The sequence below is a fragment of the Phodopus roborovskii genome, unplaced genomic scaffold, assembly GCF_943737965.1.
Source record: "Phodopus roborovskii unplaced genomic scaffold, PHOROB, whole genome shotgun sequence".
Classification (NCBI taxonomy): Eukaryota; Metazoa; Chordata; class Mammalia; order Rodentia; family Cricetidae; genus Phodopus; species Phodopus roborovskii.
The window spans coordinates 27,874,904-27,897,631 of NW_026126416.1; the positions used below are offsets into that span (position 1 = coordinate 27,874,904).

Below are 22,728 nucleotides of genomic sequence, written 5' to 3' on the forward strand. Positions count from 1 at the left end.
TTCTAGTGAACTAGCACCTTCTCAGCCCACTATCACTTATGTGAACGGATATGCTATGAATTATCGGCAGATGTGTAGGTCAGGGTTGTTCTCCTACAATTTACCATTGTGAACTTAACTAGCCAGGCTAGTTAGCCATGCCTCTCAGGGCTACTATGAATGTACACATTGAAATGATGGAGGCTCCCACACGGTGTCTGTGGCAGCTATGCCAACCTTGTTTTAGGAGAGCTCAGCTTTTAAAAGGAAAGATGTAATGGAAGCTGCCCATTCATTCCATCAATTGATGTCCCTAAACATCACAGACATAGCAAGATTAAATGGGGCAAATTACTTCCTTCTTTGAAGATAGGCCTAATTTTTAGAAGCACATACTCATCATTTAAATGAATTGGGATAAATAGAGTGACTGATTGAATTAGCTGACCTTGCCTTTTCAAAATAAGCTCTTGTTTCCCTCTCTTTCTGCAGAGCTAGGGATTAAACCAAAGCCTTCTACATGCAAGGCCAATACTCTAACGCTGATTCTCCCTGGAGCCCAGGAAATGTGTTGTCAACAATCACAGCAAACACACAAAACAAGCACAGTTAAGTACAGTGCTTAACTCCAAAGAGATGAAGTCTCACAATATTTTATGTAAAGAAGAGTTGTCTTAAGGAAGCCCAAGCATATCCAGAAGTAAAGGAAAACTCTTTAGGATTGACCATTTTTGTTGTTGTTTGAACCAACCCTATTTCTTTATTGCCATTTTCACAAGGTTTAACCATTTGCAAACCCTGTGAGTGATTAGTTTGTAGGTGGAGGTGTTCAGATATTGAACCATAGGAATCTCTTAGAAATGGTGGTGAAGGGGTGCCAGACAACCCCCGTTGGTTGGTTAGAGAGACTTGAGGAAACGCAATACTCAGGAGAGAATGGTTTTCCACTGGCTTCTAGTGTGATTCATGAGTCCACATTTGCATCTGAGACAAAAGAGAAGGCTAGGGTGGACTGAGCCACCCATGGGTTAGGTTGCAAATGCACTTTGGAGTCAGATTTTAAACATAATTCAAGTGCGCAGAGTGGGGCGGTAAGTTGGTGTGAGGATAAATGCTGGACACACTGAAAGGCTTTATTTACTGCTTTGGGACCAGAGAGGCCAGCTTCTAAAGTGAAAGGATATATTTTAAGAGCTGGGTGTACCTTCCTTGGGTGCTGGTGATGCCCCCTTGATAAGAGCACAAAGGGAGTGTGAAGCCTTTCACTGTTCCCCTGTCTGTGGGCCCTGACTGCATTCATTGTGTTCTCATCGCCATGAAGGCAGGCTCGGTTCTAAAGTGTCCTGTCTGAGGGCTTTCACAGCCTGTCTTTCATTTCACCAAGCTGAACAAAATTGAACACATAGGCCGCCAAGTCTTGAAGTTCTGTAGCAAAAGGTTTCCCATTGCCCCAGGAAGATCCCAACAACGTAAGGAGGCATGGATGCAGAGTGCCTCTGGCCAATGCTTGAAGATGATCACAGGCCATAGGGGGCAGACAGCCAGTCACTGTCTCGGGATTCATGTGGAGATGAAAATTCAGGGGATGCCCCTGGAAATTATAGGCATTTTTATTTTCCTTGACTATTTTTTGACAGTAATCTGAAAGGGCTCTTGCTATGATTGAAATCTGAGTCTCCTGTCTGTTTGCCTAGACAAAACTGAGGTGCGGGCAGACATAATTTGTCTCTCCTTACTGGGGGTGGTGGTGGTAAGGAACCTTAAGTGATTCCCACTGGACCCTTTACCTGGGGTCCCCTGCACCCCAGACTTATTTTCTGGCTTCCTATTTACTGAAGAACTGCTTTTTCACTAAGCAGAAGGTTTGCTCTGTGGGACCTCCCCCATGAAGCTTCAGTGTCCTGGACCAAGCTTGAAAGGGGGCGGGGCCACAGGACGGGGAGGGGGGGAGGGAGGACAACAGACTGCTAGGCAACATGGCTTCTAGAGAAGGACAACTGTTTAAGGGCTAAAGACATAGAAAAAAACAAAACAAAACAATGTAACTTAAGTCCTGCAGTGGGCAGTCTGTAAAGAAAGATGGTTTTGTTTGGATGATTAGTTTGGACTTCGTGGAGATTGGCAAAATTTCTTTTTCTGTCTCCTGGCGTGGGCGGGGTTTTGCAGTCTCAACAGTAAAGCTTCAGCTGAATTCTCATTCCCTTACATCAGCCCACTCTCCCTTTCCCTCTCACACGGAGAATCAATGAACAAAGTGGCCACTGTTGGTGCTGTGGTCACAGGCAGGCTCTCTCTCTCTCTCTCTCTCTCTCTCTCTCTCTCTCTCTCTCTCTCTCTCTCTGTGTGTGTGTGTGTGTGTGTCTGTATCTGTCTCTCTGTCTCTCTCTCCGTGTGTCTCTGGATCTGTCTCTGTCTCTGTCTCTTGTCTCTCTCTCTCTCTCCTCCAGCCACCCTGCTGGATGGTCAGACAGAAGGCAGCCTGGCACACTGGGTGGCAGGAGAGATCTGTTCTTGTCCCTCCCTGCCTTTCTAGTCAGTGCCTTGGGCTTGGGGTGTGGCTGAGGCTCCCAAAGTCCCTGAGAGTCACACTCATCCTTGGCAAATGTTACAGTAAATTTCTTGGTCTCCATCTCAGGGACAGAAAAGATCTTTGTGGGGGGAAAAAATCAACAAAATGCAGCAAATGCAGGCGTGCTTGTCTCCCATGACTGGGATTCTGGGTTAGTTAGCACAGATAGCAAGCAAAGAAAGCAGAAATGTGAAAGGTTATTTGGAAGCAATTTCTAGAATGTTTTCTGGGATGCCAGGGTGGGAAACTGGTCTTTTAAATTTAAATAAAGTTTGTATAATAGGTCTGCTTTGGGAGAGACAGGTCATGACTGGTTTTGGAATCTCAAATCCAAGTGTGTGTGTGGGAGAGAGAGAGAGAGAGAGAGAGAGAGAGAGAGAGAGAGAGAGAGAGAGAGAGAGATTATATAGCCCAGGCTGGCTTTGAACTTCCAGCAAGTCTCCTGCCTCTGCCTCATGAGAGCTGAAACTGTAGGTGTGTACCATCACACAAATCTGAAAATGAGTATTTTTGAAAGTATGTTCATGGGCACAGAGGCACAGGCTGTCCTCATTCTTTTGAGGGCAGCTACAGTCAGAAACCTTCACACTCTATGAAGCCACAAGAACCTCACTTGGCCTAGGTTGTATGAATATACCTCCCAGGGCTGAGAGAAAGCCAGTTAACCAAAAGAGCCAGTACTCGGTAGATCTTGGTAGCCATTTTCCCTTAGCATTCCATCATAGCCTCATTGCTGTAAAGTGTTCCAGAGCATAGACCCATCCCTCTGTTGAGGGTATTTGTAAGCAAAGAACAACTAATACACATTGCTCTAGTCCCAGAGCTGGAGGCTCTTCCTTTCTGGTTCTTCCCTGCCAAGTGTGAGTCTGGATTTACGCCTTGTCGCTGACATCCTTTGCTGCCTTGTTAGAAGATGATGAAATATGGATCTGTTCAAGTTTAGATTTCTCTTTACAACATGGAGTCAAATACTTGCCATGGAATGGCATCGGGGAGACTAAAGCTGAAGTACACAGAGGCCAGGTCAGAGAGTGGACAACAAAGCAACCCTGGGTAAGGGAGTCAATTCATTAGCTCCAGCATGCCAGAGCATCAGGAGTTCAGGGCTAGCCTGGGCTATTCCATGAAACCCTGTCTCAAAAAAAATGAAACCCAAACAAAGCCAGATAACCACCAAAAAGTATTTTACAAGATTGTTTATCCAACCAACTTCAAATGGAAGTAAAGCATTATTTATATGGCTTCTAAGTAACTACAATAGAATCAGGAACAAGAAATAACCCAGAGCTAGAGATTCAGCCCAACTGTCAAGAACATGTCTGCTTTCTCAGAAGATCTAGGTTTAGTTCCCAGCACATGGTGGTCCCCAACCTGATCTGATGTCTTCTTGTTTCTGGGATCTAAAGGACATGTGTGGTATGTATACACACACTCAGGCACACACATGCCCATAAAATTAAAATAAACCGAAAGTCACACATGCCAATAAATAACCCAAATTAGTGTTTATAAGCTTATTTTTTGGAGACAATGTTGCTATGTAGCCCAGGCTGGCTGTGGATTCCCAAACTCTGTGTCAGCAGTGACCAAGCGCTGGGCTCACAGGCTGGAAGCACAGTCACCTTCATAAGTGCTTTCTGTCGTGTTGCTTGTATAGGATGACTGTAGCCAGCCCGTCCCAGTCAAACATCTACCCTTCCCCACTACTATGAGTGATTCTCCTCCTGGAACTTCTGTAGTCCCAACACCTAGCATCCCAAATGACAGTATTTAGCTTTTACATTTATCTATCACTTGGTTGTGGGTCAGTATTTTTACTCTAAAATGAAAGGGTTTCTATTAGCTGCATAGTATGCAACTATGCCAATCACATTCTTTCCCATCAAACTCTTGGTAATGTTTGTTATTTAAAAATGTGTTACGTTTCCATTTATTTCCTTATTGTGTATGTGTGGGGGCACACTTGCCAAGGTGCACGTGTGGGGATTGGAGGACAACTTGCAGGGGTCAGTTCTCTACGGCTACTATGTGGGTTCCAGGGATCAAATTCAGGTCTCAAGGCTTGGCAGAAAATGCTTTTACTGAGTCACCTCACAGGCCCAATATTTGACACATTTTACCAAATTACCTCTTAGAATAATTTGGTAGGTCCCCAACAATGTACATTTTGAACTAGGATTTCCCATTTTTCCTAAAAACCAATTTTGTATTTTCTTTTCTTTTTCCCCCTAATTTAAATGTGTGTGAGGTATCTTATAGTTTTTAAATTTTCAGTTTTAAAAGCATGATTAATATGAACATTTTCCCATTTTATTTTCTGTTTTCATTTGAGACAGTGTCTTGCTATGTAGCTCAGGCTGGCCTAGAACTGAAGCTCTTCTGGGCTCAGTCTCCTGAATGTGAGGATATGAAGCTATCATACCCTGCTTTGTTTTTTAAGACTAAGCTTTTATATCATTGTGTAAGTATTTTAATTCAGGGGATGGCATGCTATGGCCCATCAGCCAGATCTGGCCAGCCTTTATTCCTAAAAGTAAAGCTGTATTGGTGCATAGCTATGTTCACTTGTGTACTTGTTTATATATATTACTGTCTCTGGCTGCTTTTTTGTTGGAACTAAACACTAGCTCATTTGCTCTCTGGCCTTTAACTGGTAATCTGTCTCACAGCTTCCCACACCAGACTCCAGTGCTGTCTGTCACACATTTGAGCTCCCTTCCTCCAGTACTGAGTGCTTTCTTGTCCTTGCTCGCACTTCTGTGATCCCAACCTCACTCTGCCAGGGTGGTCCACCTTCTGAGAGGGACCATTCCCTTCAAGTCAGACTCACAATGCTAACTTCATTAGGAGATACTGACAGCTGATGTATGAGAATCAGAGGGTTTGGGAAAGCACTTCGTGAAAATACAAGATACTATATAAAAGCAGCAACTTCTAACACTGCTTAGCAATTGGTGCATGTGGCAGCATCAATGTCCATCACTGTTTCTGCTGTTATTTCAAACCACTTACCCAGCACTCCCATCGCCTCCCAGGGAGTAGACAGTCTTCCATTTCTTATAATACTGTATTGATCTTCTATCAATACAGTGAGGAGCCTCGATGAGTTATTTTGATGATACCAAAGGTCAACTTGGAACAATTATAAAAATTTCATCAATTCAAATAATCATTTAAATGACTAAAATATAAACAAACAAGCAAGCAAGAAAGCCCAACCATCTGCATCATCCTTCAGTTAATTCTGGAAAACAAAGGTTGGAGTATTAAAGGAATAATAAATACATTCTACATCCTCCCAAGAGAATACTAAACCAAAGAGCAATTCTTTCCTTTGGTGCATTATAAATGCAAGTAGTTACGAGAAAGGAGAAAATAAAGCCTTGGAAGAAAGTTTCATTTATTCAGAGAAAACCAGAGTTTCTGAGTCAAAACATTTTATGTAGAAGTGATGCCCAGAATCTTTGGAAATTCTTCTTCTGCAAGGTGTTCTTTAGAGCACGGAGCTCCAACTTCTCCCAGCTAGCTGCAGTCTTTGCTCTGATGGTACCTCCTTCCTTTGAATCATCATAAAATGTATCAAAAAGCTGCAATATGTCATTGTGTGCATGTACAGACGCAGTTTGTTAATTTTAACAAGGATCTTTTCCTTTTGCATTGTGAACAGGCTGGGTGTCCCTCTTGTGGAGGGAATGCCTGGTTGGTTATTGATGCTCAACCCTGGACCAGAAGCCTCTCATCAGTCCTACCTTCTGGGGAGGAGGTGCCTGCTCCTGCATCTCCTCCATTAACCAGCAACTCTTACTTATTAATAGTACTGCCTGCTCTTCAGGAAGTGCAGTCTACAGGAAGGTCAGAAAATAAGCAAAGGAGAGAACTTGAAATTGATTTTCTTCTGCTCTGTGAAATTACATGAGAGTTCAGTGGCTTGCAGCAGTAGCTGAGTCAATATGGTTCCATTTGAGACTACCTTGAAGTCCAATGCTTTTCCCATCCTTCATACACTTCCTCTACTGGCAGATTCATTCATATTTAATCATCTTTTGTGGTGAAATAGTATGACCTTTATTCACAACACCATGGGGAGGATTTTGCTCAGGGTAGAATTGTGATTTATTCCAAGGAAACGGTTTGCCCTTGGTTGTTAAAAATCAACATCACAATAAAATAAATCTGAAAATGCAAAGGATGAAAAATAAAAATACTAATGAAGTGAATCATAGGACTCCTTGTAAGGCAGTTTTTCAGTAGTGTTGCTAAGTCTTCCTGGGTTTGAACCACAGAAAAATCAAACATAAAGCCTTGTAGTGTGGGGCTGAGCTAAAATCATCATGTCAGCTTCACCATTATCCTTTCTGTACACTCTCCTGAATGCTGTTCTTGATCACTTACAGACCACAGAAAGGATGTTAATACTCTCTATGGTTTCTGTCTTTAGGGAAGCAATAAGTCGCCTGTGTGATGCTGTCCCTGGGGCCCACGGAGCCATTAAAAAGCGAAAGGTGAATATTTACATGAGCTTCTTATTTTATGTCTCTTTAAGTATGGCAAAATGGTATAAAAGTAGTCATTTTATTCCTGGGTTTCTTTAATGTTTTTATTTGTGGCCCTTTTTGCCTGAGAATTCTAAGTATGTGTGTGCATGTTTGAATGTGGGTGTATGTGTGATGTGTGCTCGTGGTTGTGGAGGCTCAGTCTCCCTCCAGATCTATCTATCTGTCTGTCTATCTATCTATCTATCTATCTATCTATCTATCTATCTATCTACCTACCTACCTACCTATCTATAAGCCAGGCTCTTTCACTGACTTTGGACTTGCCAAGTAGGCTAGCTGGCCTGTGAGCCCAAGGGATCTGTCTCTAACAAGCCGCCCCTGCAACCAACTTCTCTCTCTCTCTCTCTCTCTCTCTCTCTCTCTCTCTCTCTCTCTCTCTGTGTGTGTGTGTGTGTGTGTGTGTGTGTGTGTGTGTGTGTTCTGTGGAAGTTGGGTCTTGGATTTGGATTTTTCCAGGCTGGGCTAGATAGCTGGGAAGATTACCAACTGTTTACATGATCCTGTCTATAGAGGTATAAGATACAAACCAAACATTTATTGATAATAAGGCATAAATAGATTTATTTTAAAACAATTCTCTGGTCTGGAGAGATGGCTCAGAATGTAAAAACACTTGCAACAACAGCTACACAAATCCTTAAATTCCACCCTGGATCCCATGGTGAAGGGATAGAACCAACTTCTAAAAGTTGTCCATTTACCTCCACATGTGTGCTGTGACATGCACATGCCCACATTCATTAACACACTTTGGTTCACACAATACAATAATCATAATAAATAAGCAATAAAAATTGTCTGGTATACATATGATTTATGAAAACATTTATTAACGGTGAAAGCAAATTTAAATACTAATGAGGATTGCTTATTTGTTTTCAAATAAATAGTTAAATTTTGGTTGCATATTTGATAATGCAGGATACAGAATATCTTGTACCTGCTTCAGATTTGACCAATATTTTATTCTGTGATTGAAATGAGACTTATGTGAAGTGAGAATGTCACCTGACATAATTAAGTAGTACTAAGTGGCAGAAGTATGTCTCTAGGACCATTTCAGAATTTCTTTGAAATTTTGACCTACTCTCAAGCCAAAATTCATTTAATAATACTTTATGAAACTCAAGTGGATGATTCAAATAGCAATTTTTCTTTCATAGTCCAACATTGTAATATAATGCAACACAAAGATATAATAATTTGATTCCAATATGCTAACAAATGACAGTTGGAAAATATTATGTCTTTTGATCTTCTGTAGTCAAACCACTATTTTTCATAACTCTGTAAGTACGTGAAATTCTGCAATGTCCCTAGAATAACCTCATCTCTAATCTGTGTCAAGATGTTCCAGGCAGCATGTGTTGGTGCTGTGGGTTCTGACACACGCACTCTGACACCCACAAGTCACACAGCCATTCCAGCTCACTTGGTTTATGTAAAATAAAACAGAGAGGAGATGATACACATCCATAACTTATAGCAGTGTTTTGTTACTTTTAAAGGCTCCTGTTAAGTTCCTGTCAACGGTTCTTGGCAAAAGCAATCTTCAGTTTTCAGGAATGAATATAAAACTGACTGTTTCGACGTGCAGCCTCATACTGATGAACCTTGACAACCAACAGGTAAGATAGCCAATAATTATAGTTTAGCATATTTTTTTTCCTGTGGTTAGTAAGGGATTAAGGTGTCAGGGTGTGATTACAATTTAATAAGCCAAAAAGGGGGAAATTGCCTGAGATTTATGCATTCAGTAATTAGAGTTACTGATAGTGTTACTATTGCTGGGGAATTTAACTGCCTACAGAACTACTTATTGTACCCAATTGGCTCTGTATAAAGAACCAAAGATAAAAGGACATAGCTAATGTTGTTTGCCAATTAATACTGCTGATGTGGTTATCAGACTGAGGTCAGATAACGGACAAAGAGCAAAGGTGATGTTGGGGTTAACATGTTAGGTTAATGTGTTATAAGAATTTTCTCCAGGGATCGGGGACTAGTCAACATTTACCTCCCCTCCTCTTAAGGTCTCATTGACAAATTGTACAGTTCCCTAAAGTTTACCCTGGGAAACTAATGAACTTGGCTCATGAATCATAGGTGAAGGGATATAGGCAGGAGAATGGAAGGCCTTCAGTCACACCTAAAAGTCTGCACCCAATATGGATGGTGACTCCTATGGCTGTTTAGATGGAACCTGGTCCCTAGTCCTTCCCACCTAATGTAGTTCTAGCCCCTCTCTGAGACCACATACAATTAGGGCAGAATTGCATTCAACTAGTTGAGAGGAGTGGCTAGATACTCTGCTGAAGGTCCCATGACCCTCCCTTCCCTTCCTTCTTGTGAAGGAATGTCAAATCTTGTTGACTGATCTTTTGCAAATGGGTACAGCTGAATTCTTGAAGATGGAAACAAACGCAGCTAACTGAAATTTATGCAGAAAGTGTCACCTTCCAGGTCTTTTAGTTGAAAAGCTTTCTAAGATAGAACAATGTGGACATCGTTTTCCTTTCATCATTTATAATGCTATGGTCTACCTGGGTTTTCCTAGCAATGTTATTCACAGGAGAACCACACTACTGCAACAAATGTAGAAGATACAGAGACACTGTACCAAATAAGTATGGGGACTACAATGTAAGAGTCTCATGCCAGGTTACTTATACATGTTGGAGCCTGGTGTTGCTAATATATAGTAACTGAGACTATTATTATAGAGTGCTGTTTACCAAGGACTCATGGATGGCTGAATCTCACTGGCAAATGACAAAGCATTTAAGACCCTTAAGACCATATAGGAGCTTTGCAACTTGGTGACAGTTTTCTGGCATCATTTAGCGTCAGTTTTCCTCATTGGTGACCTATCAGTCACAGTACCTATTCATAAGGCTTCTTGCTTTGAATGCTGCTATAAGGTCATTTAGAGGATTAAGTGAAGAAATGAATGCAAATAACAGCACAATGCTGATAATGTGATGCCAATATTGTCTACTCATTCTTTCTCCAAGGCCTTTCCAGATACATTCCTATCACTCGAGAGGGCAGAAGCATAATTATGTAAAATTGTCAACAATTTCACTGATGCTTTTTTCTGATGATGAAATGCACAGCTATTTAGTAGTATATAAAATACCTCAGAGGACACTGCTAAATGAAACAACTTATAGTCCTGTTTAGTTGGGTATTGATTATCCAAGTGTAGGTAATACCTATAGTGGGTATAATGGCTGTACAGTTTTGAGGAACAAATGTCGAAGATGCAACACAAATGATATTTTATTCACCCATTCATCCATTTTGACCTCACGGTATTTGTATATGTAAACTACAATTCTGATTTTACTTGCATGCTGTACCATGGGGACTCACTGTGTTTAGGGATGACATCTCTACTCAAATTACTGTTTTTAAGAGGCAAAGCTCGAGATGTGGTGACAGCCTCATGTACAGAGTCTAATAATGGGTTTTTGTTTTTGAGATAGGGACTATGTAGTCCTGGAACTCACATTGTAGACCAGGCTAGCCTTGAACTCAGAGATCCTGACTCTGCCTCCTGAGTGGGGATTAAAGGTGTATGTACCACCTCTGGTTAATAATTGTTTTCTTATGGCCCTTCCCTTGGGGAGACTAAAGTGAATTGGGGAGTGTGAACAATGGGGTTGAGGTACACATGCTGGTGAAGCATCACCCTGCCTGTCACCTTTCTCCTTTAACCATAGCAATTAGAGGTATGTTGTGTGACTCTTGCTGGGGAACTGTCAACAAACATGTTGGCTCCAGGTAAGGCACCAATGACTGACCAATCAATTCTGCCCAAATCTGCTTAGTGATTGGTGAGTGCCTTGAGCCTACTTATAGGACAATGGGTGAGAGGTTACTAATAGGTGCATGGATGACCTCAATGGCAGCTGTATCAGTGAAAAGGAAAAGCCCATCCAGTGTGGATGAGGACTCACAAAAGCTGCACCTCTGGGGCTTCCTGTACTAGCCCTCGCTGGGTCGTTTAGACTCCTCTGCTCATTGTTACTGCTTGCACAGCCTTGGGCAGGGGTCTCTGGAATCACACAAGTTCCTCTGACATATATTTCATATAAACCACAAAGAGTTAAAATGTGCAAGGGGTGAAGCCAGTGGAGAAGCCTTTATGGCCATAGCATGGGAAAATGACAAAATAATCACAGGTTATGAAATGTAAGGGTATATAGGGACTGGGGAAATAGGCTGCTAAGCCTGATCATCTGTTTGAATCCCAGGCTCACATGGGAGGAGAGAACCCACTCCTGAAGGCTATCCTTTGACCCTTGCTTGCCCATATACACACACAAACGAATATAAATTAAAAACAAAACAAAACCACTCAAAGAAATACCAATGCATGGCTCTCCTCTTACTTTGGTCCCCAAATACAAATGCATATGGGCATTATATTACTTTTCCAGGGGAGATGTGAGCAAAGGACTATTTACCCCAAATAGACACCAATAAATCAAATCAGTGATTCCCTCAAGTGAGCCACTGAATTACTGGGTGAGTAAAAAGGAGGCTGAGGTGTTACTCAGGAGTGTTTATAGCTGTACTACAGAGGGTCCCATCCTAACATGGGTGACAGCCTCCCAAATGTCCTCAAGTCAAATCGTCTTCTCACCTTTCATATATTTTAGCACTGACTGAAACCACGTTATGGGGGCAGAATTATGTACAGTTGCTGTGGAGGAGCACAAGGGACTGACTAGAACCCAGTGAGGGTCTAAAGTTATTAACACATTTCCAATCTTGGGGGTTATTTCTCTCCCTCTACCACGTGGGCTCCTGAGATCAAACTCTGGTCATGAGGATTGGCTGTATGTCAGAGGGTGTTTTTACCCACCAAGCCATCTACTTGCTCAGCCTCCCAAACAAGATGAATGTAAAACAAATAAACACCTCCCTCCCCCAAATCCTGGGGAGTTATCTACTATCCTATATTCCCATTGTGGCACAAGAACATTCAGGACTTTTTAATTCATCATAAAAGATGTGCTAATGCAAATTTCTTCTTGGCATGGCCTTCGATGAAATTACCACTGAAGGAACTTCAGCATCTTCACCAAATAACCTACAGCAACATATACACAGGGGTTTCCATAGGCTGCTCAATTCTTTCAGAAAATTCTATTGGTCAGCTAACGGAAAATGGTTCATTTTACCTTTGTAAGCACTGGCTGTTTAAATCTTAGGATGGATGCAGTGACACACATAGTAAAAGAATCTTGTTTGAAGTATGTATGCAGAGCTATTAGACAAAACAAAATACACTGAACATGAAAATTTATTATCGCCAATGCTGGTGCATAGGGACTAACAAGCATAATCAGAAGGGGGAAGGAGGGAGAGAGGAAGAGAGGGAGAGAGAGAATGAGTATCAGGTACCCAGGTGGACTTCTAAGCACGTTTAGACCTTCAAAGTCTGACAGTGTAACAGCTCATAAAATATTTTACAGGTGCAGGTAGGGTTTCCTTTTGCTTGACAATTTTCACAAACAGTTCTTACAATATGAAGTTCAGCTATAGTCTTACCATCTGTCAAGGTAAAAAACAGTGAGCAAAATTTCCCTAATATAAAAGGGTATTAGAAAGTTGTCTTTGGACTTTCCCATAAATTTTAATGCATGAACTTAAAACTTTAAAAAGACATCCTGGTTGGGTATTTTTTTTTTTTTTTATGTAACTTTAAAAATAATCACAATGGATTTTTCCAAATTACAGCTCACAATAGCTTTATAAATCATGAAGATACATGTGCAGTCAGAACTCCAGCTTTTGTAACACTTTTCAAGATAACAGTACACATAACATGTCTAGACTTATACACACACATTTACTTTGCTTTTTTCTTTGGGGTTGATGAATACTCAATTTTAAAGCTCAAATTTAGCTTCTGATAACTGACTTATATAAACTACAAAATAGAATTTGGAAAGTTTTCTCAACAGGTTTTCAGTTCGAATCAAAGATATCTTGTGGATGTATTTTTCCTCATTCTTTAATTAGATTCTTGTATCGACAGTCACAATTTTCTCTTGCAATACCATTTTTTACAAGCTTAACACGAGCTAGTTCTTCCCCAACGCAGGGAAAAAATCATCTCGTTCAACAGTCTGAACCAGAGCTTTTTTTTTTTTTTTTTTTTTTTTGCTAAGCCCCTCCTTTCTTGACTCTCCTTTTCCACGACTGCACGGTCACTCACTGTTTTGTCTTCTATTCCGAGAAACAAAAACCGGCTTTTTTGTTTGTTTTGCACAAAACTAGTTGGAATGAACCCAAAAACAGCAGAATGTTGGATCTCTCCCTCTCAGGTAGTTTCCTCCTCTTTCGTCAGCATTTACTCTCGATCAATGATCTCATCACAACCGAGCTCTTCGGTCAGTCGATTGACAACCATCAGCGAAAACAGCTCTTCGATAAAAGCTAGCTGGTCGAAAGGGCTCTTCTCGCACCGCGCCTGAAAGCCGCCATCCAGGGCATCTCCGGCTCGCGCCGTTCTCAGGAACACCTTGTTGGCTTCCTCCAGCGCGGCAGACACCCTGTGCATCGCGCCGCTCCAGCGCTCCTCTTCCGGGAAGTCGTAGTCGTCCTCCCAGTCATCGAACTCGTCGCCCTCCAGGTCTGCGCCAGCCTCGGGGAACAGGCCGCGCTGGGCGCGGGCGGCGGCAGGCGCGGCCTCCTCCTCCATGGGGCCCTCCTCCGGGGCCTGCCCGCGGGCCCCGCGGCCTACCTCCATATCGCCCTCGCCGGGCAGCACGTCCATCTGCAGCTCGTTGCTTTCTTCGTACAGCTCGCAAAGCTCTGCCATCTCCGCCATGGTGGAGGCCACTCAGCTCAGCCAGGCAAAAAGCTCCCACCGAGATGGACGCGCCAACGGGTGTGGTGCGCGTGCGCAAGCAAGTGGGCGGGCGCGGCGCGCGTGCGCAGACGAGTGGGCGGGCGCGGCGCGCGTGCGGGAGTGCGGGAGTGCGCAAGCGAGTGGGCATGCGTGATGCGCGTGCGGGGCCCGGGACACGTGCGCAGGCGAGTAGGCGGGCGTGGTGCGCGTGCCAGCGTGGCGCGCGTGCGCAGGCGAGTAGGGCGCCTGGCGCGCGGTGGGCGTGGTGCGCGTGCGCGAGCTCTTTGCGGTTCCCCCCTCATAATCACTCTCATCACCCACTACTCCCCCCTTCCCGAGCTGGGCTCGACTACAGGAAGCTTCTGCTGGATCTGGACCTTCCACCTGCAGACCTGCTCTAAGCTCCTTGATGTGTGTTTGCTCTTGTTGCACTTCTCACCTCACTGCAAGCCAGAAAGCACAGGGCTCCTTCCAGAGACTGTCGCCTCTCCCCCACCTCCCTGCTTCCCCAGCATCCCCTGCCAGTCATCCACCTCCCTGCCTCCTCAGCATCCCCTGCCAGTCATCCATCTCCTGCCTCCCCAGCATCTCTTGTAACCAGGACATCCACTTCTGCTCATCATTTCAAATCCACCTCGCCCGCCGGCTTGGGCAGCATGGAAATTCAGCTTTACATCACCCCCCCCCCTTAAATAAACTGAAGTTGACCTAATCGTAAACAAATTGTGTGTGTGTGAGTGTGTGAGTGTGTGTGTGTTGGGGGTGAAAGCCACAGTATGAGTACTCTTTTAGGCTCACAGACTATGCATATTTTAAATAAACATGGGTACATGGGTAATCAGGCTCCACAGTTGTTCTACAAACTTAACCTGCTGTGTTTGAGGATATTCACACCCTTGCCGCCTTGTTGTCTTACTGAATTAATAAAATTAACTTCAGTTTTATCAACTTGTTCTCTTTTATGTGTATCGATTGGTGTTTTGCCTGCGTGTAATGCCCATTCACCATGTGTGCACCTGCAAAGGCCAGAAGAGGATGTTGATCTCCTGGAAATGAGATCACAGTTGTGCACTGCCCAGTGAGTTCTGGGACTCAAACTCTGGTCCTTAGTGTGAGCCGCCAATGCTGTTTCCTGCTGAGCCAACTCTCCAGCCCTGAGATTGTATCTTTATAATCTTCCCATAACTTTAATTTATTGGAGGACAATTATCTTTCAGTAGGTAGAAAGGACATTTGCTTTCTTTCAATGCATTAACAGGCCTAACTCTATGTTTGTTTTGCTGATTTATAGGAATCCTTGAAAATGTGTGAATATACTATTTTTCATTTTACAAATATATTCTTCAAGTCTGTGTGCTTAATGAGTCTTATATAAAAATTTAAAAATTATCTTATGTAATCAAATCTCTTTTTGTACTATTAAGGTGCATTTTCCAACTTCAGTAATATGCTCTGCTGGGGGACAATCTTTGACATCTTTATAACAATGACGATAATTGCCTTTATATCCATAAAGTTTTATATATATATATATATATATATATATATATATATATATATATATATGATCCTATTCAATCACCATTTCCATCCACCAACTCCCCTCAGGCCTCCCATCATATCATATCCCCTCCAAAATTAATATCCTTTTTCTGTTTTGTTTTTAATGATCCACTAAGTCCATTTAGCACTGGCCATATGTGCTTGAAAGTGAGGCTATTCACTGAAGCATGGGCAACGTACCAGAAACCATACCTCCAAAGACAAATGGTTCTCCAAGAAGCTATCATGTGCTAATGGCTCCTAAGTTAGGCATCTGCCTTGAGAGGGCTTCCCTACCAATGCTGGAATTTGGGCTGTCTTGATCTCATGCGGGAATTGTGAGGATAACCACAGATGCTGTGAATTCATAGGTGCAATGCCCCTGTCACATCCAGAGAAGAGCATTCATAGCATTCTCCCCTTTCCTCTGACTGTTACAGAATTTTTGACTTCTCTTCTGCAAAAGGTTATTTTTTATGCCCTTTATGATGTTTCCCCTGAAGTGTTACATGATTCTTACTGGCTTTATAGTTATATGTATTTGTATGTAATCTTCCATTTGGCCCATTAAATACAGTTTCTGATGAGTAATTATTGATATATGACCTTTGCATGTTGATTTTGTTCTTAATGAAATATTAGTACAGAAAAGTGCACAAATAATGTGTGTGGCTTAACTATCAAAAACTGAACGTATTTGTTTACCTACTACCCAGAAGAAAAGGAACCATTTGTGGATCCCAGAAAACTACTTTTCCTTTTCTTGTGTCTCATGAATAACTGCTAAACAGACTTTAAGCAAATACTTCAATGAAATCTTTGCCGTTTTTCACAAATTAATTGATACATTAACTTATTCTTTGTGTTTGACTCCTTTTTTAACCTGACAAACATGTTGTTGCATTGTAAGTAGTCTACTACTTGAATATCACAACAGTCATCATTGGGATTGCTTCTAATTCAGGGCTATTTTAAATAGTATTTAATTCCCTGAGAATACATTTTGTTGCACATGAATATTCAATTCTTGCTGGATGTCCACCTGGGAGCAGATTTGCTTGGTTGTCTTATATGCATGGCTTCATAGGTTCTGCCACACAGTTCTGCTATCAAGCTATCAAGGTTCATTAGTCGTTGCATAGTTGTTATCTTGATGACCTTTAGAACCGTATAACGATTAACCTCTTCAAGTTAGTTATTGTATTGGCTTCCAAACACAAGCAAACAAATTAATATCTCAAATAAAACAATCATTTTGGGCTAATTAATGTGGTTATTTGGCTAGTCATACTTCACATTAGAAATCTTTAAATTGTTTTTAGATTTATTTTAGTTTTATGTGTGTGGGTGTTTTGATTTTACATGTTTGTGCACTATGTGCATGTTTGGTGCCCCAAGAGTCCAGAAGGGATCATGGATCCTCTGGAACTGGAGTTACACATGTTTGTGAGCCAACACATAGATTCTGGGAGTCAAAATAAATTTAGTAAATTATATATATATATATATATATATATATATATATATATATATAGTACTGATTAAAGTGATAAAACACATTACCATTTTTTTAAACTCTCAGCCTCAGCTCTGTTTTTCCAGAAGGAAAATTCCATATTCCAGCAGGCTTTGCCCACATGACAGCAAAAGATGCCCCTAGAAACTTTAGGCCAGTATATCCTTAGTGGAAGAGAGCTGCTCTCTTTCCTACTATCTATCTCAGTTTCTCCCATAAAATACTGATTGGCTGTATTTGAGGGATTGGTATTTGTTTGGATGGATAGACTTGATCATATGTCTATCTAGGTGGTAAGGGACAGAGAGAAAGGCATGTCAAAGCCATGCATTAAATAAGATTATTCATGTCTTCGGGACGTAGCTTTGTGATAGAGCAAATGCTTTGGATACACAAAGTTTTGACTTACACTCCTTTACCCAAAACAGCAACAACAAAGGTTTACTTTAGAATACCGGCAGAGTGGTTTCTAAAGGGATGTTAAGTAGGTGGAGACAAAGCAAATACATTATAGCATCATGCATGTTTAATTTGTTTTTGTTTTCCAGATTATTGCAAAGCATCAAATGCAATCGATTTCATTTGCCTCTGGAGGGGACCCTGTAAGTATGGAGTCATAAAAGTTCTTTTTGTGACTCCTAAGAACTCCCATACACAGAATATTAACTGTTTCATGTCCTTTCCAAATATCAACAATTTGTTACATACTGCACATATCAGGTAGAAAACAAAACAAAACAAAACAAAAAACAATTTGGGCAAATGTTTCCTGTGTCTGAATTTTAAAAGCTTAGACTTATTAGAAGGACTGCTAGCATTCTGTGGTGTTGGCAGCCACTGAGATATATCTGATTATTTTTTGTTAACATCGAAATTGTGAGAGGTGTGTGTGTTCTATGTGCATTTCCATTCCTCTTCCAGAATCATTCCCGACAGCATTCTAAGCAGACCACCAGTTGTATTTATGTAGACTGGGAATCCCATTCACTATCATTGTTGTCAACCAAGGTCATTAAGCCTAATTAATCTATAATGACCATCCAGATTTGCAAAACCCTATGGAGACACTGCTTGCCCTGGAGGGAGGATTTGCAGGTGCTCTTTGTCAATAGGTTGTATAGTGTTCATTTCCCACCTGTTGTGCAGTGTTCCTCTCCAAGACTCCTTTCAGAGTGTCGTTCCTTGATTCCTCACTGCTTCATTTCTGGACCAGAGTCTTTAGAGAGTGGCTCCATACATGGTTAATTAATTGTGGATCCATTAACAAACAGGGCACGCAGGATGGCTTTTGCTTCATGATGTGCCCAGGGGTATATTTATACTCTAACCTATTCAACTTCATCATTTGGCCTCAACTATGAAACCAAAAGTTGGATATCAGAGGAGGGGAGAGAGAGAGAGAGAGAGAGAGAGAGAGAGAGAGAGAGAGAGAGAGAGAGAGAGAGAGAACACAGTGAATCTAGATAGGAGATCACTGTTATTTCCTCTCCTCCTAGCCTATTAGATTTATCAGGAAGGGACTTGAGCATTCTTTAAAGAGACTATTTATGATGTACTTAAAAATAACGATTGGTATTTGCCTTGAATTTACCCTGTTCAAGGTTCCACAGTGGCTGTCATGTTAGGGCTAGTGCAGACCCTCATTTACTCTGTATCCAACATGGTTTGTTGTTGTTGTTCAGAATTGTAAGGCCTTCCATCTTATATTATAAAGTAGCTTTGACATTTTCAATTCATTCAAGCACTGTCCTTGCCAATATCAAGCCATCTGAATCCACTGTGGGGATATCTATACATTTCTGCAGTTGGAAAATCCACTGGATGTGTTTTAAATGATGATCTGGCTCTAGCCTAAGCATTGGCATTATGATGCCCTCTGGCAGTGAAGTTTTAGCCTCTATCAGGAAGGCCGTGTAGGCTAGTGTTATGCATTTGAGTCAAGTAGATTTGATGTACTGACTTTTCTAAGGTTTGGGGTCTTCTTTACAAGACAGGGATAATTATTGTCACCCCAGTGTTACAAGAATCAAGTGAGGTGATACACATGTGGGGTGTGTGACCTTTAGAATCCGTACCCACATTTCTTTAGGGTACACTGAGCTACTGCAGTGAAATAGCTAACTGGGTACAGGGAAAGTGAAGCTGAGCGAAAAATCCCCATGTGGTCCAGCTTCATCTTTTTTTTGTTTTGTTTGTTTTTCCTACTAGTTTGTCTCCAGTTTTCTTCTTAAACTGTGATGTTTGCTCACCTTCACTTTTATTCTTTCTCAAAAAACTTTTGTCTTGGTAGTAACTGTTCAAGCAGCTCTTGCAAATGCCTTTACAGTCATCGTGCTTTCTGTATGTCAAAAACATGGGGCAGATTTGTGAAAAATTAAAGATATTGCCTGTCATTTGTTCTTGTCACTTAACTATTCTGCAAAGTCTCCCAGATATTTACATTCAAAGGATTTTAAAGTTATTTGAAAGTTGGAGATCATTTGGAAGATGATGAAACAGGCTGGGGCATGGTCTCAGAGCCTCTCAAGTCTGAAATGACCCTGAATTCCTAGAGAAGAGAGCAAAACACATAGTCAGGACCTTATGTACTTAGAAGCCACTTCAACCCATTTTTCTCTTTGCCCAAGACATCTACTTAGGTGTGTGCTATTTTTAAAAATGACTTGAGACAGTTCTGCTGACCCTGAGATTTGCTTCCTGCGTGATTCATTGTGGTTGTTAAGTGACTATCCTGTAGGGCATTACCAACATGACTTTTACTTCCTGCCGGTAGACTGCATCTTCTCTCCAGAGACCATTTTTTTATACTCTGAAAAGGCATTGTAGGTATTTTTCCTTCTGAGAATTAAGATAATGAAAGCATGTTGAATTATTAAAACCTCACCATCCGTTGGCTGTTTTCAATACAAGCTAGAATTTCTAGCACCTTTTTGCTTGCTTTCACAAAGTCAGAGGCATATCTCCTTTTGAACTTAAGTTATTCATAGGTTCTCTGCTTTAAAACGATTTGCCCCATCTAGTGATGAAATAATTTATATTTTTGCTTTATTATTCTGTGAGCTAACTCGCATCACACACATGCAAGGCAGCAACCAAAGAAAGGCCTTTGATCAACGCATTGTCTGATGCACGAGTGTGTTGGACACAGGCCAGTCTCGATGCTACATCCCAGCTGCTGCTAGCTTTGTGACTGTACAGTTCCATTCGCCCTTCAACCCAGCTCAGGGACAGGCAGTTCGTCTTCGCTCAGTTCTCTTTTATTCTTAATGATACAGTCTGCCTCTGAATTTTCAGTCTTCACAACTCTGCCCTTGAGGGTCAGAAAATGCAGATTTGGTTGCTAAGCTCTACAGAGTATGCCACAGTGGAGCAGTTCTCAACCTGTGGGTGGTGACCCTAATTGGGGTCACCTAAGGCCATTGGAAAACAGATATTTACATTATGATTCATAACCGCAGCAAAATTATAGTTGCGAAGTAGCAACAAAACTGATTTTTGTGGTTGGGGTACCACAACTTGAGGAACTGTATTAAAGGGCCATAGCATTAGGAGAGTTGAGAACCACCCCCCTAAAGAAAGTTATGAGTAAGAGTTTGCCTCAGTGTTGGACCTTAAGGAAGTCTTACCTTCCAGTGGTTACAGTTCATTCGTTTTAAATGCAATTGTTTCTCTTTTTCACTAGGATACCACAGACTATGTTGCCTATGTAGCTAAAGATCCAGTCAATCAACGAGGTATGGAAACGTATTTCCCCAGTTTTTCCTAAGAGCTGTTAGGTATCAACAACAACAAAAAAGGTTATTTCTAATGTACATAGTAACACATAACAACGGTGCACCATCACTGTAGTAGATATTGAAGGACTCAAAGAAAACTGTGTAAATTTGAATCAGAAATAAATAATCCTACCAGCAGAGGAAAGTGGAAAGATTTGCAGGCAGTATTTAAAGGTCAGTCACTTGAAAGATTCACAAACTAAAAAGCTTATATATTTACATACTCAGAAAAGAAGCTGTTTTGGTTATAGTAGCAGGGCTTGCATATCCCTGGGTGATAAAGGAATTGCTCATAAAACTCAGTGAGGCATTGGTGTTGGCCTGGTGTGTGTGTGTGTGTGTGTGTGTGTGTGTGTGTGTGTGTGTGTGTGATATGTATGCATGTATGTATGTATGAGTGTGTCCCTCTGTGCTTGCTGCTGAAGAGCCTGGAATGTTACTTTGAGTATGTGTTTTCTTTTTTTGAGACAAGCCTTGTCTTGAACTCACCATGTAGCTAAGGATGACCTTGAACTTCTGATCCTCCTGCTTTCACATCCTAAGTGGGGTTATAGCATGCATTACCCTGCCCAGCTTTATGCAGTGCTAGGGATAGAACTCAGGGTTTTGTGGGTGCTAAGCAAGCCCTGTTAGGATCAGTTTTCCCGCCAGCCTGGTCCCAGAGCCACATCAGCCCCAAATAACACACAGAGACAGCTTTATATTTAATACTGGTGTTTCTTATTGGCTAGCTGTGTCTTAAATATTAACCCAGTTCTATTAATCTAAGTGTTTCCACGTGGTCTTATTTTACCGGTGAGAGGGTCCAGACTTCTCTCAAGTCCCTACATCTTGACTCTACTATATCTCCCAGAATCCTCCTTGTCTCCTAGTCCTGCCTATCTTGCCTTCCTATTTGCCAACAGTGCTTTATTCATTAACCAATAAGAGGAACACATCTCCCATCAAAGCCCTGTTACCTTTAGATCTCAGACGCAGAGTCCTTTTGAGAGGCCTTCGTTTGACCTATGGCATCTGTGCCTCTAGTCATATGCTCTGCTCCAACCCCACCACGACACTGTATTCCTCTTCTTGTGAACAAGCCACACGTTGTTACTTGTTTCTCTCACATACTTTCTTTTGAATGGTTCATGTGTTCTTCCTCTCAGGCTGAGATCTCCATAGAGGCAGGGACCGATCTCACTTACTGCTGTTCCTCCGCCACTCTTCACAATGGCTCAGACATAAATGATGCTCAGAAACGGTATTTTGAATGACTGAGTGGAAGAGTTAAGTGGATGTTTTGTCTCAGGGCATAAAGAATTTGCCAAAGAAATGCATCTAATGGCCATGCTTTGAGTTAAAGGCCTGAGGTTCCTTAGAAGGATGGACCTCTCTGGACAGATGTGGTTAGTTCTGTTTCTCATCCGGGACATTCAGGCTCCTCTGAGATGGGTTTAGGCCAGTTCCCCCTTAAATGGAAACTGGGAGTTGGGAACTTCCTCCCCCCTAGCAATGGAATTTGCTCCCAAATACTTGATTAACATGGAGTGGTCTTTAGGAACTGGAAGGACGATAGCTCACAAAGGTGGGCACACACATGGCATGTTTGGGAGTGCATATGGCAGAAGGAACACTCTACGGGGCAGATGGGGAAGAGCTAACGAGCAGAGATCTAGAAAGATTTATCTGGCAGGCTGCAGGAAGTGCATTTAGGGAGAAGCCTGAAGCCATGAAAGCAGTGTGATTGTCAGAGTGAAATTATGAGAAGCAGCCATTGGCATAGAGCTTGGTACATGGGAGATGCTTGATAATTACTTGCCAAGAAGGACACAGCCCTGAGAAGGCAGACAGGAAAGAGCAGGTGGCCAACACTTTAGTCCATTGAACCTGAGTCGCTCTGAGCTGCATGATGTTGAAGGATAACTGTAACAGAGCAGTTA

At 41.9% G+C, this 22,728-nt stretch overlaps 2 protein-coding genes across 2 annotated transcripts in view; one reads left to right on the forward strand and one right to left on the reverse strand.

Moving 5' to 3' along the window:
* Nucleotides 1-22,728, forward strand: part of Shc4 (SHC adaptor protein 4) — a 98,081-nt gene that overhangs the window by 41,256 nt on the left and 34,097 nt on the right. Inside the window, exons 3-6 of the mRNA XM_051183501.1 lie at nt 6,987-7,050; nt 8,613-8,732; nt 17,579-17,632; nt 20,713-20,764. Of these exons, the coding sequence (XP_051039458.1) occupies nt 6,987-7,050; nt 8,613-8,732; nt 17,579-17,632; nt 20,713-20,764 (290 nt within the window). The remainder of the gene's footprint in view (nt 1-6,986; nt 7,051-8,612; nt 8,733-17,578; nt 17,633-20,712; nt 20,765-22,728) is intronic.
* Eid1 (EP300 interacting inhibitor of differentiation 1) lies at nt 12,401-14,050 on the reverse strand. The gene has a single exon (XM_051183500.1). It carries the CDS (start codon nt 13,949-13,951, stop codon nt 13,472-13,474), a length of 480 nt encoding a protein of 159 aa, XP_051039457.1. The 5' UTR covers nt 13,952-14,050; the 3' UTR covers nt 12,401-13,471.